The sequence below is a fragment of the Gobius niger genome, assembly GCF_951799975.1.
Source record: "Gobius niger genome assembly, chromosome: 11".
Taxonomy (NCBI): domain Eukaryota; kingdom Metazoa; phylum Chordata; class Actinopteri; order Gobiiformes; family Gobiidae; genus Gobius; species Gobius niger.
Window position 1 is genome coordinate 10,613,812 of NC_136862.1, and position 14,680 is coordinate 10,628,491.

At 40.0% G+C, this 14,680-nt stretch overlaps 1 protein-coding gene across 4 annotated transcripts in view; it reads left to right on the forward strand.

The window, feature by feature from the left end:
- Nucleotides 1-14,680, forward strand: part of arhgap32b (Rho GTPase activating protein 32b) — a 100,259-nt gene that overhangs the window by 57,492 nt on the left and 28,087 nt on the right. For all 4 annotated transcript variants that reach the window (XM_079565549.1, XM_079565551.1, XM_079565550.1 and 1 more), the window contains 6 exons: nucleotides 5,880-5,966; nucleotides 10,236-10,373; nucleotides 10,830-10,922; nucleotides 11,055-11,177; nucleotides 11,523-11,600; nucleotides 14,203-14,284. In XM_079565549.1, coding sequence (XP_079421675.1) covers nucleotides 5,880-5,966; nucleotides 10,236-10,373; nucleotides 10,830-10,922; nucleotides 11,055-11,177; nucleotides 11,523-11,600; nucleotides 14,203-14,284 — 601 coding nt within the window. The remainder of the gene's footprint in view (nucleotides 1-5,879; nucleotides 5,967-10,235; nucleotides 10,374-10,829; nucleotides 10,923-11,054; nucleotides 11,178-11,522; nucleotides 11,601-14,202; nucleotides 14,285-14,680) is intronic.

Here is a 14,680-nt window from a genome sequence, read left to right on the forward strand (position 1 = left end):
CTGCATGAAGCCCTGCCTGCACATTAGCTCTGCTGTCCCACGAACTGCCGCTCCGCAAGACAATACCACAGCACAAGAGAGCACTGCACTTTCACGTGGAAGCCAAATTGCCCCCCTCCCCTTTATTATATTTTCTGTTACCCTTTCCCCCCCTCTGTCCATCCCTGCTCTTTGTCCCGAGAACGTACCAAGCTGTAGAAGTGGGGGGGGGGGGGGGGGTTGGTGGAGGAGAGCGGGGGGAGGGGTGGAACCAGCAGCCTGTCAGACAGTGGAGAGGAAGAAAAAAGAGAGGGGGGCAGAGTGAATAGCATGTGGCGGTGAGCAGACGGAAAGGTCGACATAGGAAGTGATCCGCGTTGGGACACTACTTGGATTTCTTTTGGGATTGGATTTAAAAGTGCTCCCGAGAGTTGGTCAAACTGGGGGATGCATGTGCGGCAAACGGAGCAACGTGGAGGCTGTCCCATTGTGGAATCCTTACAAACCAGCACCTCTCATCTGCTAATGCTGCTGATTGTGTACTACTAGTCTCCCCTCGATTGCTTCTTGCACTGTGTACGTGAAAGCAAGTGGAGAGAGCTGACATTTACGATCCTCCCCGGGCGAATTGTTGTCCCGGGGAAACTGGACTCTGCGAGATGGGATGTACACTTTCACACTCGAGATAGATCCTAAGGACAGGTGCTGAGGGGGTTAAGGCGGGGGCAAAGCGGAGACCTTTTGCAAAAAGTGTCGGGGAGTTATAACGACCGAGCCGAGTGAGTATGAAGCACTTCTTCTTACTTTGTCATTCTATTTATTTTCCACGCACGCTGCAGAGCTTGTCGTCCTGAAAGAGTTATTTAATTAGCCCAGAGTCGGAAATGCCGCTGTAGAAATCCCTCCTCAGCACAAAGCTTTGTTCTGAGGATCTTAACATCTGTCTAAATCTGGCTTCTCTTCTTTTTTTTTTGGGAAGTTACAACCATGAAAGACGTTTGTGCTCCAGTTTGGGATAGTGCCACCTCAGTTGTAAACAAAAGAATCTCAGACCACCTATGAATGTTTAATGTGATTGTGCCAAAACACCTAGACAGATCTGGGATAGGGAAATTAGTGGCCTTTTGAGTGTTGATCACTATTATCCTTTTTTCTTTTTTCTTTTTTTTTTTAAATGCAACTCCTGTACTTATACTCCCAGACTATTGTGGCTCTTCCTTCTCTGCAGCAACCTTGGTCTGTGCACATGCAGTGGACACATGATGAGTGGTATTGTATGTTATTGTACACACGCTGGGATGGAAAAGCCCGTCTGGTATGCCACTAAGTTGAAGCCTGCACAGCATGGCTTCTTTTATAAGTTGTAATTTGGTCAAAACTACAGGCTAAAAACAGAAACGCTTGTGTTGTTGTTTCCATAACTGCAGAAATAGTTGGTCATGTATTTATCTTATGCAGCAGAGTAGAAGGACAGTAGCATGGGATGAATGTGCTATGGCTAGTGCATGTTCTTTGCCTTCTCTGCCATTGTCCTTTATATACTGTGGTACTTTTGCCCCTTTCTCTACCACTTATACTGGGTAAAGTGTTCAGCACATGTTTTGACACTCAAAATGAAGGAACTGTCTCTTTTAATTGCTGTTAAATTGTGTCATAAAATATTTCCACAAGGTTTCTAGGTTGGGAGAAGTGTCCATAAATAATGCAGTAAGGGTGTAATCCATCATTGCATTGCGTTGGATACTATCTTCAGCGCTACCGCTCTCCCGCTGCTGTTTTATAAGATATTTTTCATTTCTTTCTCCACTCCAGTGTAAAGTCTGTTATCTCTTTCTTCGTGTAAATACCTTAGTCGCTGTTTGTAATCAGACAGCTGTTGTCAAGTGAAACAACAGACTACGTTTAGATATAGTCTCACCCCAAAACGGTAAGTTCGTTGATTGGCATTGTATTTGTTGATAAAATCTCCAGACATTTCCGTCGACTTATATACGCTATTCAAAAGTAAATGAAAGGGACAATTGGGGACGAAATCAAAGCTCCTATAACACATTTGATCTGTTTTCTAGAAAAGAGTTCTAAGCCATATGAATTGAACATCCCAGAAACGAGCCTGATCCTTTTGCAAAAACATCCGTGAAGCTATACATGACTTTATTTGGACTGGGACAATATACTGTACATTGCAATACGCCTTTGTCAAGTATTGATGCAATACTTTTTAAATGTACTATTTCTTCAGGAACAGTTACACACCACTTTATGTGAAACCTACGTTTTCCTGTGGTAATGCACTTTACAGTCTTAACTTCAAAATATGTCAAGTGGCATTTATAACTTATCATATCGGCCCTTAAAGCCACACCGCGTAGGATTTTACCCAATAACTACAATTGAAATACAAGCATTTATTTTATGACAGATATTTTCATCATTGAAAAATACCAAATAAAGCCATCCACATTCATTTTCCTCCACTTGTCCGGGCCTGTTGTTCTCTCATAAGGGGCTTCTGAACCGCTCTTTGTCTGACCCGTCACCCAGGACCTGTTTGCCCTGGGAGACCCCAGGGGCACGAAGCCCCCGACAACAGAACTCCCAGGATCATTCGGGTGCTCAAACCCCTCCACCACGTTAAGGTGGCGGTTCCAGGAGGGGACCTAATAAATGTACAAACAAACATGTGCTGTGAGCGGCTCAGCTCTCCTAAGACATGACTGTAACTTTACCGGGAGTGGGTTTGTCTCCAGCTCGTCTCCATGGAGATGTGACTAAAGTCAGCAGAATTTGGGATTGAAGCAGGTTAGGTCCTCATCCAAATCCATTCTCTGATTCCCCACTGCAGTAATAGACTTTTCTATGTGGAGCTGGTCATTTATTTATTTATTTATTTGAATACATTTTGGAGCATGTTTTGTATTGAGGACAGGGGTAGGCAAGTTTGTGTCATGGAGGGACGATTTTTCTTCATTGCCCAAACACCAAGGGCCGAAACACACAATCGTAGCCCAAAGTGAAGCATAATTTTTTCTACAAATATCAGTTTTGCACATAATATATGACCTAATGGAGTGTTTTGCTGGGAAATGTGAAAATATTGACACTATTTTCCACATTTTAGAGTCCTTTTCATTATTTTATTATTTTTATTCGGTCTCGATTTATGAATAAATGTTTCTTCAAAATTCTCTTGGGGGCCAAAAGTTTTATGCTGGAGGGCCAAATTTGACGTTGTCTACCCCTGCCTTAGGACATTGTTGTAACATGTAGGGGGAGGAAAATACATCATTTTAACATTTTTAAACTCCATATAGTTCCTTTAAAAGAAGTTACTTCGTTGTTTCAGCTCAAATAAATGAAACAAAATCCAATAAATTGTTCTTTATTTTGGTTCTAGATGAAAGACGACAAATATTTTAGTATAGTTATGGAAAGCGTATCGTTTAAGTATCGGTATCGTAAACCAATTATAGTTGTATAGCGTATAAGCTAAAAATACCGTTGCTTCGAAACACATTACACTCTATACATCAGATCACTCTTAATGGGGACAAAAGCACTTCCATGTCCCCTCTCTCTGTGACACTGGGCTACCGGCTCCTGTAGTGCACTCCACAGTGTCAGGTTTTCTGTAAAAGTACTTTTCTTTGTCCAATAGCACAATAGTCACTGCGGAAACAGATCTACCCAGTTTTCCACTTCATCAAGCCATGTGCATTGCCATTGTCAACACACTGTTAGCTGGAAAATGTAAAAAAAAAAGCGCAGTATCAGGTTTGAAGTTCCTTGACAATTCATTCGGCATTGCGGCGGATTGTGGCTGGAACTCTCGGGTTTCTGAAAGCACCTGCCACCTGCGCCTTCCAAGCTGTCCGTTCGGCTCGGAGATGTTTTGAAGCAGATGCTCGTCGTGCCGCGTTTCCAGCTCCATCCCGGCTTCCTCATCTATTTTTCATCAACATGTGGGCGGTCAGCAGTGCTCCACTTGGAACTCATGTGTATAATTATCATCTTATGCCTAGCTATTTATTTTCACTTGTCCCTGTTTAGTTTTGCCCCGTGTTACGCTATTTTGTGATTGAGTCTTTCGAACTGTAGACCTTTTTTATTCCTGCGATGAATGATTTAAATATGGTTAAGGACGTTTTCATATTCCTCTGTTTATTCTACGTTATTATGTTGAAGTCTGACCGAACTTTTCGTATTACATTTTATGAAATCTTAAAATATCCCTTTACCTAGGATCTGTGCTTCATTTTTTTCCGTTTCTCGCTGTAATGAAAGAAAACGAGAGCAACACAAACGAATATTCTTTCTGCTTAAACGATTGTTTTCTAATATGAATTTGCATTTGATGAGGGGGCCAACTTCACGTAGGTAACTAACGGACTAACCAAGCACATTTTCCCCAGTTCGGCTTCTTGACTGGAGTTTACAGCCTATAGGCCAGTGTAATGCCTCATTTGAAAGCTAAGACCTACAAAACTGAAGATGTTTTTGTTGCTTTTTTGCAGCGTTTTCGGCACACTTTTGTCGCTTTTTTTGCTGCATTTTTGTCACATTTCTGATTCATATTTGTCACTTTTTTGACGCTTTTTGACACACGGATGTTTTTTTGTCACATTTTTTTTAATACATTTTTTCTTTTGACACTTTTTTGTCATGATTTTTATTCTTATTTTTTTTCACTTTTTGAAGTTTTTTCAACACACTGATGTTTTTTGTCATATTTTTGCTTTTTTCCCCCGCACTATATAAATCCAAGAGATAATTATTATTACTTTGGCATGATTTTTTTTTCTTTTTTGTCACTTCTTTACGCTACTTTTTTCATGTTTTTGCTTCTTTTTTTGTGCTTTTGTGCTATTTTTGTTGCTTTTTCACATTTCTTATGATATTTTTTTCACCCTTGTTTTGTCTCGTTTTTGTTGCTATTTTTACGCTTTTTAAGGCTTTTAGATTTGGGTAAAGCCAAACAGGAGAAAATGTGCTCAGTTCAGGTGGGGATTAAGAGGTTAAAGGGATTGACTGTTTTTTCAGGATGTTTAGTGAACATTTGTTCTCTGATGTTTATCATAATGTTTCTCAGAGTCGTCTTGGGGGGCCAGAAGTTATTTGCTGGAGGAGCGGATTTTGCCTCTGGGTCCAATGTTCCCTCGAACTGATTAATAAGATTTTAGCACCAGACAAACTGCTACAGAATAAAACAGAAGTAATTAAGTGGTCTGAATGTTTTCTGAATATATAAGCACATCACATCATAAATGAGAAATTTAAACTGGAGTTATCAGCTTGAATTTGAAATAACACATTATCAGGCTCATGGCATAAATTAAGCCATTGTTTGGACAAATTGAGATTTACCCAAATCTAAAAGCTTACAGCCAGAGTAACACCTCATTTGAAAGCTAAGACCTACAAAACTCATCTCAACGGATCTTTTACTTCGCTTTGTTGCCGCTTTTTTGACATTTTTTTCATAGCTTTGTTGCTGGATTTTGGTCACTTATTTTGGTCACTTTTCTGTTTCTCTTCTATGGCTTCTTTGTTGTTGCATTTTCTTTGCTTTTTTGTCATTTTTCTGTTACTCTTTTGTCGCTTTTTTCAAGACGCTGTGGGATTTTGGTAATGCCAAACTGGAGAAAATGTGCTTGAGATTATGATCCTCTTTCAACCAAAGAAACACCATCTGTATGAGAGCATATATATAATTTTATACTTTCCCAATGGACTGCAGCCTCGCACACAGGGAAATCATTTCAGACATATTTAATCAGGAAATGCCCAGACATGTATAAGAGGAAGTGTTTTAATTAAACTCTTTTTTTTCTCTTCTGTCCTCGGAAATGAATTCATGTTCTTTTATTACTCTAAACCTCCTCTTGTTTGTTTTTTTGCAGTTGACCCTCGGGGATGAACAGTGCGAAGTGACCCGCAATGGCTATGAATCCAAGGAGCTGGTCTACCTAGTTCATATTTACTGCCAGGTAATGATGCCATATCGCTTACTCTTTTTATTTTTGCCATAGAAGAAAACACAACAAAGATTGACAGTAGGGATGCACCGATACCAGTATCGGGTATCGGGCCAATACCACATGCTTATATTCATACTTGTACTCATTAACGACGTCAAGGATCCAGAAACCGATACCACTTGACGTGTGGCCGGCGTTCCTACAGGTCGCAGCTCTCAGCTGAGGAGAGAAAAGAGCAACAAACTGGAGAATTCTTTAGTGGAAATACAATATTGTACATAGAGCTGACTTTATTACAGACGACACTCCCTAAATCAGAGTTTGAGCTGGATTTAACCAGAGCTAAATGTTGTTCGTGCTGCAGCGTGGAGTCTGCAGTGTTTACAAGATACAGGCTAAAGTTGCTACTGTTGCTAACTAGCCGCTAACCCCCGGCTAACAGTTTTGGCGATTCTTACGCCGTTTTATGCCCATGGGCTTATTCATCTGAAAAACTAACCCAGCGACTAAAAAGTCCAAATTAAAGAGATACAGCATGTCCATATTGAGCGAAAATGAGCTGCAGCAAAACAATAAAAATGCTGTAGCTACTCGCTAAGTTGCTATAAACACACAATAAAAACAGATAAATGAATAAAGCAAGCATTGAGGAGCTTTTGGACATGGGCTTTTCTGTCTATGATGGACAGTGCAATAAAAGTAAATAATTATTTTGCTACGACTTTTAAAAGTGTAGCTTACAGTACTTAAGGAAATGTAAATGAGTAAATTAACTAATTACCAACCAATCTGCTGTGAAAAAGTAAGTATGTTGTGGAAAATGCCTTGTACTCGTATCGGTATTCGATATCGGCAAGTGCTTAAATCAATGTACTCGTACTCGAATCAGTTTTAGGAAAAGTGCTGTCGGTGCATCCCTAATCGACATAGAACTTTAAATTCAGGAATAATCTCTGTTTGCTCATTATATCTGATAATATATTGGTTAATCTGCATTTCTGACCCTGTTGGTATTGATGATGCACTCAAAATCCCATATCGATCGAGCCCCGGTTATATATAAATAATGATTCACATGAACCTACATACAACCTCCCACGCTGGCATCTCTTCATATTAAACTTCACGAAAATGAATTCCAACCTACCTATCCACCGAGGAAGGTGCTGCGCTACCTGCTTAGATATGCAGTGCGGAGTGCTGGCCCAATTTCAAGCATTTTCAAACACCTCACTGGCTTACTTATTACAAAAACCCAAGTTATGTGGGAATTGGGGACTGAATTAAAACGAGCCATGGAGGACTGCCAGGGTGGAGCGGTGCTGAGTAGAAAATGAAAATTGGTTTAGCGTGTTGAGAATTAGGAATTAAGGCTTTCAAGAAAATATGAAGTCCGTTTCTTTGTGGAAGTTTAGACGCCAATTTTCTTGAGAGCTGTGGTGTTCAAACTGTGGTATGTGTGTGTGGACTTTGGATTCTTCAGGTGCTGTTCAGGGTCATCTTCATTTTAAGACTTAATTTATCTTAATCTTAAGAAATATGTATTAATTTGTTTGAAATTCCAGCATGTTTTCCTCCCAGTTTAAAGGAGCTAGATGCAAGTTGGCCCTTTTATACTCACTACTGCCACCTCAGGTCATACGTGTACCTGCACCTTCTATATTAAGCTCGTGCATGACGGCAATTCGGACCCGAAGTAACACCTTTTTGAGTGACAGTGCAGGATTTTAGAGGCAGTTGTGGTGAACTTGTCTGAGCTCATTCTACACCTTAGGACATTGCTGGAAGATGTAGGGGGAGGAACATACATTTTTAAACTCTGTATAGTCACTTTAACAAAGAGAAAAATACTGCACACTGAAAAAAAATCTTACTTGAAGTGCAGATGAAGAGGCAGATCTTCAATAACTGCATTGCACATTGCCAATTTACACATAAAATAGTACAATTGACGCCAAAATAAAAGTACACAGCTCATCCCATTGATAAATTCAACTGGTACTTGCAACATTCCAAGAATATAACACACACATTTTAAGTGTTTTTTCTGTTAATATACTGCTGAACTAGTGACTAAGATGGTGCTTTTATTTTGGCGTGCTGGATCGAAACAGGAAGTCACTTCTTGGTGTTAGAGAATTAATGGATGAAAAATAGATGAAAAATAGGCAGCAGTCTGGATGTCTTATACAGGAGAAGTTATTTACCATCGGTACGGTACCCGGAGACATGAACTCGAGACATTGCCCTAGTCCATTCAAGTCTGTCTATGCTTCTACAGAAAAGGGATAAATACCCTCTCAGAGCGTCAAACTGATACGCAAGAGTCTGAGCACCACAGTCAAGGCTATGACAGAGATAATACGACTGTACAGCCTGACCCAGTATGATAAATAGCAATTTAATGTTATCCTCTAACACTTGGCCGGCGTTGTTTTGATTTGCATTTATACACAGAGTCAATTAAGATGCATTCTAGACCAGGCCTAGTGGTACTTGGAAGGTGAGACATTGTTTTACTTTATGTAAAAGTTTGAAAACCACTGCTTTATAGTAAATAACTGCTTGGATTGAGCCTGGCTGAAGTATTGAGAGTTTATCTGTAACAACATTCATGTTTACATCTTGTACATAGATTTGCCAAATTTTGCTCACCTCAGATGCACCTCAGTGGGTGAAAGCCTAAGGCCCGGTTTCCTCCAGTGACATTTTTGATCCGGGTTTGGTGCATTCCTCTGCACGGATCGTATTCCCTTTGACTGACCTTGGCAATGCCACAGTCGTCTCCCTCTCCGCACTTGGAAGCACCACCGTCGTGCAACCACTGGAAAATTGCTAAATACAAACCATTTCTTCTTTAACAAGTCCAAAAAATTGGCTTAGGGAGGGGAGATTTTTGAGTATTAAACACAGAAAGTAGCACAGAAAGATTGAATCATTTCCACTGGCGCTGAGAGGGACCTAAACTAGAGGCATCGTCTAAAAAGTGGGGCAGGGAGGCAGAGAGAGTTCCCCGGGCCCGCTGAAACCTCCCAGCGGTGTCTCATCTGCCAGCGCTTTAACACAGCCTGAGAATCTGTGATAGGGCGCTGCAGTACGAACTCTAAGTCTGAGCGACTACCTGGCCATTTCAAGAGTTTTAAACCTCTTTTAACTCTGCCACTCTTCTGAGGTTTGGCCTTGTTTCACTGGATAAGAGACAGAATCACTTCTAAAAGTTGCCTTTACCGTGGCTGCACTTGCTCTGTGTAAATTCCTTCAGAAGCCATTTTCTAAATTATTTTCTTTTTATCCTTGATTTGGCTGAACAATTCTGTGTAAAGACTTTGTGCGTCACAGCTGCTTGTTGGTTTGCCCAGCGGGATTATTGTTGTCTTGATCTTCTATATTCCAGTAAATTTCTAGTCTCAAAGGTTTTTTTTTTTTTTTTTTTAATGAAATCTCCAAAAGGAAAATGTACAAATGTTTCTCTCTATCATTATTTCAAAGTGATTGGATTCACAAACCAGAAATATTATTATGGCTTTCAATTGGCCAACATTGCGCACATGTTTTTATTAGGGCTGGGCGATATGGCCTCAAATCTCTATCACGATATAAAAAAGAGAAATATAACGATATATTTGACGATATAATTGACAACGAACAAATGTCTGCAAAATCACAGCCTATTGAAAAGATTAATGCAAAGGTATTTAATTCTCTTTTTTTCTTTTAGCGCCACTCTAAATTCCTAAAATATGATCTACTTAAGTAATTTACATCCTTTATTTAATTTTACTTGTTAAGCACCTGCCCCTGTGTCCTACACAGTCAGTGTTTATGCTTCTCTGATGGAGCTGAGTGTAGCATAAGTTATATCGTGTGCACAACGATATCAGAAATTACAATGATATAAAAAAATGATATTGCAATAATGATATACGATACAATATGGCCCAACCCTAGTTTTTATATATAATGTTGCCGCTTTTTGCACACTGTAATGAGAAAATAATTAAACCATAGTTCATACACTCTGATAGAGAAGATGTTGAGCTTCGTGACTGTTTTTGTTTCAAGTAGATTGTTCCTGTAATAACAAAGATATTTGCCATAAACCATGAAAAAAAAAATCTAGATTTTGACTGTTACCATAGTTACCGCCAGATACGACGCAACATACAAAATGCATTGAACGTGGGGATCTAAAATAACTAAAAAGCTTGGGTTAAGATTAAATTGTTTTGTGTAATTCCAGGGTTGTATAAATTATAATTCAAGCTGTCCATGTTTCAGGGTCGAAGCTGGATTGTGAAGCGCAGCTATGAGGATTTCCGTGTCTTGGACAAACACCTGCACCTCTGCATCTACGACCGCCGCTTCTCCCAGCTGCCCGAGTTACCCCGACTGGACAGTCTGACAGACCAGTCAGAAGTAAGCAGACAAATAAGCACGTTCATATTTTAAAAGCAATAATTAGAGATACAAGACAGAGATACAAGTTACACGCTGAAATAGGCTGTTTGTGGAATGCAGAACTCGATATGTTGTCAGTGACTGTCTCTTCAATGGGATATGTGATGTGTGTGTGAAATGAAGATGGTCGAAACCTTTCTGGTCCAAATGAGACTAAAGGAATGTGGAGGTATCAAACTAAACTGGTAAAACCTGTTTATCCCTGAGGACTATTATGTGTGGGAGTAAAAGCTTCAGCTGCTGTGGTTGTATAGAAATTTGATCTAATATATGGCTGGAATCATTTACTCTGCATATCGACAGACTGTGTAATAATCTGTCAACAGAACGGCTGGAGGACTGCATAACGTGTATACTATAAGGCTCATGTCTTGGCTCGATAAAGTAAAGCCCTATGTGCTGTCTTCCCTCTAGTCAGTTTCCCAGATGTTGCTGGCGTACCTCTCTCGGCTCTCCGCCATCGCTGACAACAAAATCAACTGTGGGCCAGCACTCACATGGATGGAGGTGAGGTTTGGATTGAGAAAGGGCCTATATTTCATTGTATGATGACTTTGTTAATCTCTTTTGTATACTTATGTTTGAATAAAACGTAATGAGAAGCAGGAGGTGAAATATGTGGTGTGGTGTGTTTCCCAGGTTGACAATAAGGGGAACCATCTATTGGTCCATGAAGAGTCGTCAATCAACGTCCCGGCTATTGCTGCTGCTCATGTCATCAAACGCTACATCGCCCAGGCCTCTGATGAGCTGTCCTTCGAGGTCATACACCTAACACACATTATTTTAATCCCAATGTACAATGTACTGCTTTTGTGGTTCTCTTCTGGTAGTTCTTTTGTAATTCTCCTGCTAAGCATCTGAGATTTAAACGACTCAGGAGAACCAGGCAGTGAAATGTGAAGAGAAAAGAAATGCTGAGATCTGTTTTTTCCGATACAAATGTTGACTGTGAACACCTCAGCAGCTGAATAGGGATTTTTTACACTAGAACTCTTTGCAAATTACCGAGGCTGCCAATCCTTACTGTAAAGTGCATCAGTTTCTACAATCACGGATCGAGCACTTGTTAACTTTTCTCTCTCTTCTCCGTGTCGCTCTCTGCAGGTGGGCGACATTGTGTCTGTGATTGACATGCCTCCCAAAGAAGACACCACATGGTGGAGAGGCAAACATGGATTTCAGGTGTGCATTTCAGAAAACGTGATGGCTTCGCAGATAAACTCAGGTTTTCTTTCTCGGTCTATGTCGAAGAGGTTTTTTGCATATCAAGGACAAAACTCTGGAGCTGCTGTGTAAAGCAGATTATAAATGATAGATCTGATAGACACAAAGGAGGTGCAAATACCTTTATAGCATGAGTACTTCTCTGATCTTCAAGGATTTTTTTTTTACTGTGTTCTGAAAGTTCTCATTTCTTTTTATTATAACTTTTACTAGAAGTATCTTTTTTTTATCTTTAAAGAAAACCTCACCAATTACTAAACAAAAATACAGGAGTCTCAAATCAGTACCGCACCAATCCTTTCCAAGTGCTTCCCCAAAAGCTTTTCATATTTCTAAATTTAAATGCTTGATGAGTCAAGTTTAGAAAAGCATTGTCACTTTGTGCTCCACACAAACAGAACCCAAGCTGCAGACATTTATGTAGATATAGAGGAGTATTTACAAAACTAAACAAATGTTCTTTATTCTGTCTATCCTGCATAAGTTCAAACGTTACTGAAGTCTCCTTGAAGCAGAAGTGGCATTTCTATTTCGGAAAAGTAGCTGAAGACCTATTAGATGTTTTCTCTCCTTAAAATGGGACTGGAGCATACTCAAATATTCAGATAAATCTAATTGAACAGACGTGTGTGGACTGAAATGTGACCTCTGCGGTGGATGCCCTGTGTTTGTTTTGGCTTCTCTCACACTGCCGTTCATCCTGGTAGTTACATTTTGTGCCCTTTGCTTTCTCACGAGTAAAAAGTGCCTCCCTGAACCTAGACGGTACATAGGGCGATATTTTACTGAGCTTTTTTTGACGCAGTGCTTTCTAGTGATGTGACGTTCATGACCGAGCAGCTCTTTAAAGGAACAGGCCACCGTTTGTCCATTCTGAGATATGTTCTTTCCTGAGCTTAGACGAGTTGTACCTGTCTGGTCTTTGTGCCTGTTGAAGAGCTTGGTCGCTTCTAACTTCACCCCGTTTTGGAGCTATAGGATTATACTGGGAGAGGCCCAATGCTAACAACATCTTTGGTCGTTGTGCGTGACTAAGCACACAACGACACAAAGACCAGACAGCTACGCATAAACTCGTCTAAACTCAGGTAAGAACATATCTCAGTATGTAAAAACGGTGGCCTGCTCCTTCAAGGCGAACGGTTCGAAAACGGATCTCAATTGTGAAAAGAGACGGATCTTTTTTTCATTAAATTTTACCCAGAAGTCCTCTGAACGAACACAAGAATCAGCATAACAATGTAGTCAACAAAAGAGAAAACTAAATGCACTAAAAATGATTTGTCAGACAGTTGCAACCTATTTGTTAAAATCAGTCCCATTGTACTTGTAGATGATTTTAAATTTAAAGGGACGAGATGGAGCTTAAAAATATTAAAATTATGTATTTTCATCCCCCTACATGTTCCAGCAATGTCCTAAGGTGTAGAATGAGCTCACGGCCTCTAAAATCCTGCACTGTCACTCAAAAAGTTGTTCTCTGAAATACCGTCATGCACGAGCTTAATATAGAACCTGCAGTTACGCGTAAGACCTGAGGTGGCAGTAGCGAGTATAAAGATGACAACTAGTCCCTTTTAAAGAGTGTGTCTTTTATCAATCTTGGATATTGTGAGTTATCTGACTGCAGTTATTAAAATGTTATATTAAAAAGAGTCTGTCTTTTGAACGGCTCCCAAAGACTCTGCTCCCAGTAAAGAAACTAAATCCCATCACTTCTACTTTCTTTTGAATTTAAACACAAATTGTGTCAAAACAAGACTTCAAAAGCACTAATTTTGGACTAAAAAAAGACTCAAATGAAACTAAATTAGTAAAATTATAACTAAAAATGTGGGAGACTTTAGTGATTGTACGGTAAATTGTGGCTTCTTGCTTGACAGATATTGCATCACAGAATATTGCAACAAAGTATTTTGGCCATCAACAGCGATGGACAGAGGGCGCCCCATAGTGTTCAGACTGGGCTAAATTTGAAAGGATGAAAATAAAAATTGCAAAAGGAAAAATATAGGACGATGTTGTGCGTGTTAAGCCAAATACGTGAAGGTCAGAATGACAAGCCTGTGTTCAATAATGACTGAAAGAGAGGCCAAAATGTTTCATTGTAAAGTCCATCAGAGCCAAGGGACTTCCGGTCCGTGTCCCCACTTCCTAATGGTTTCCGGATGAATGAGGCTATACTAAGTCCATCGCTATTGATTGTATAAGTCAGTGCAATGCATTATCAGCGCTGCCCAGTTGGGGGTAACACCTGTTGGAATAGACTGGGCAACATCTGGATACATTTACTGTCAAAAGTACAAAATCAGGTATAGATGTTTGACATTGCATGAGGGAGTTGCAGAGAGTTGTAAGAATGTATTTAATGTTAATGAGTGAATGAAAGAAAGCAAAGCAAATATCACTCTAACTGAACTGTAAAATGACCGGTTTTGTGGCCATTACCTAAAACACGATCTCGCTTTTGAAATCAAAATCAACACCCAGAAGCATCCCATTTGCAGACACTAAAACTTCTTCTTCTGCTCTTCGTCCCGTCCCTTCTCCTCTGTTGCAGGTTGGCTTCTTTCCCAGCGAGTGTGTGGAGCTCATAAATGACAAAGTGCCACAGTCCATGACCAACTCGGTGCCAAAACCAGGTACGTCTGCCCCTCCTGGGACATTATCAGGGCAAAGGAAGGAGCACAGATGGGGACTGATGACGTCTTGTTGTAGTTGCTGCAATGCTCGAAATACTAGTTTGAAAAAAGTGGGTATACGGGCAGCTTTCACATGCCACGCAGGCAATCCTAGTCTTTACTATGTTTTAAATTCTTTTTGGGGCTGTTTCTTGTTTTAGATCTGTGTGAGAAAAGTTCACTGCCTTTATAAAGCAATACAGTTGAACCTAAAGAGCTGTTCAATAGATATACTGGCTGGCTATGTAAATGATTGCAAATGACTCTAATACTCTATGCAAACAGGCTTTCAACACAGCGCAGTGTCAAGTATAGTTAAATATTTGTGTGGGTTATATGACTATGAGGTAAGGATGA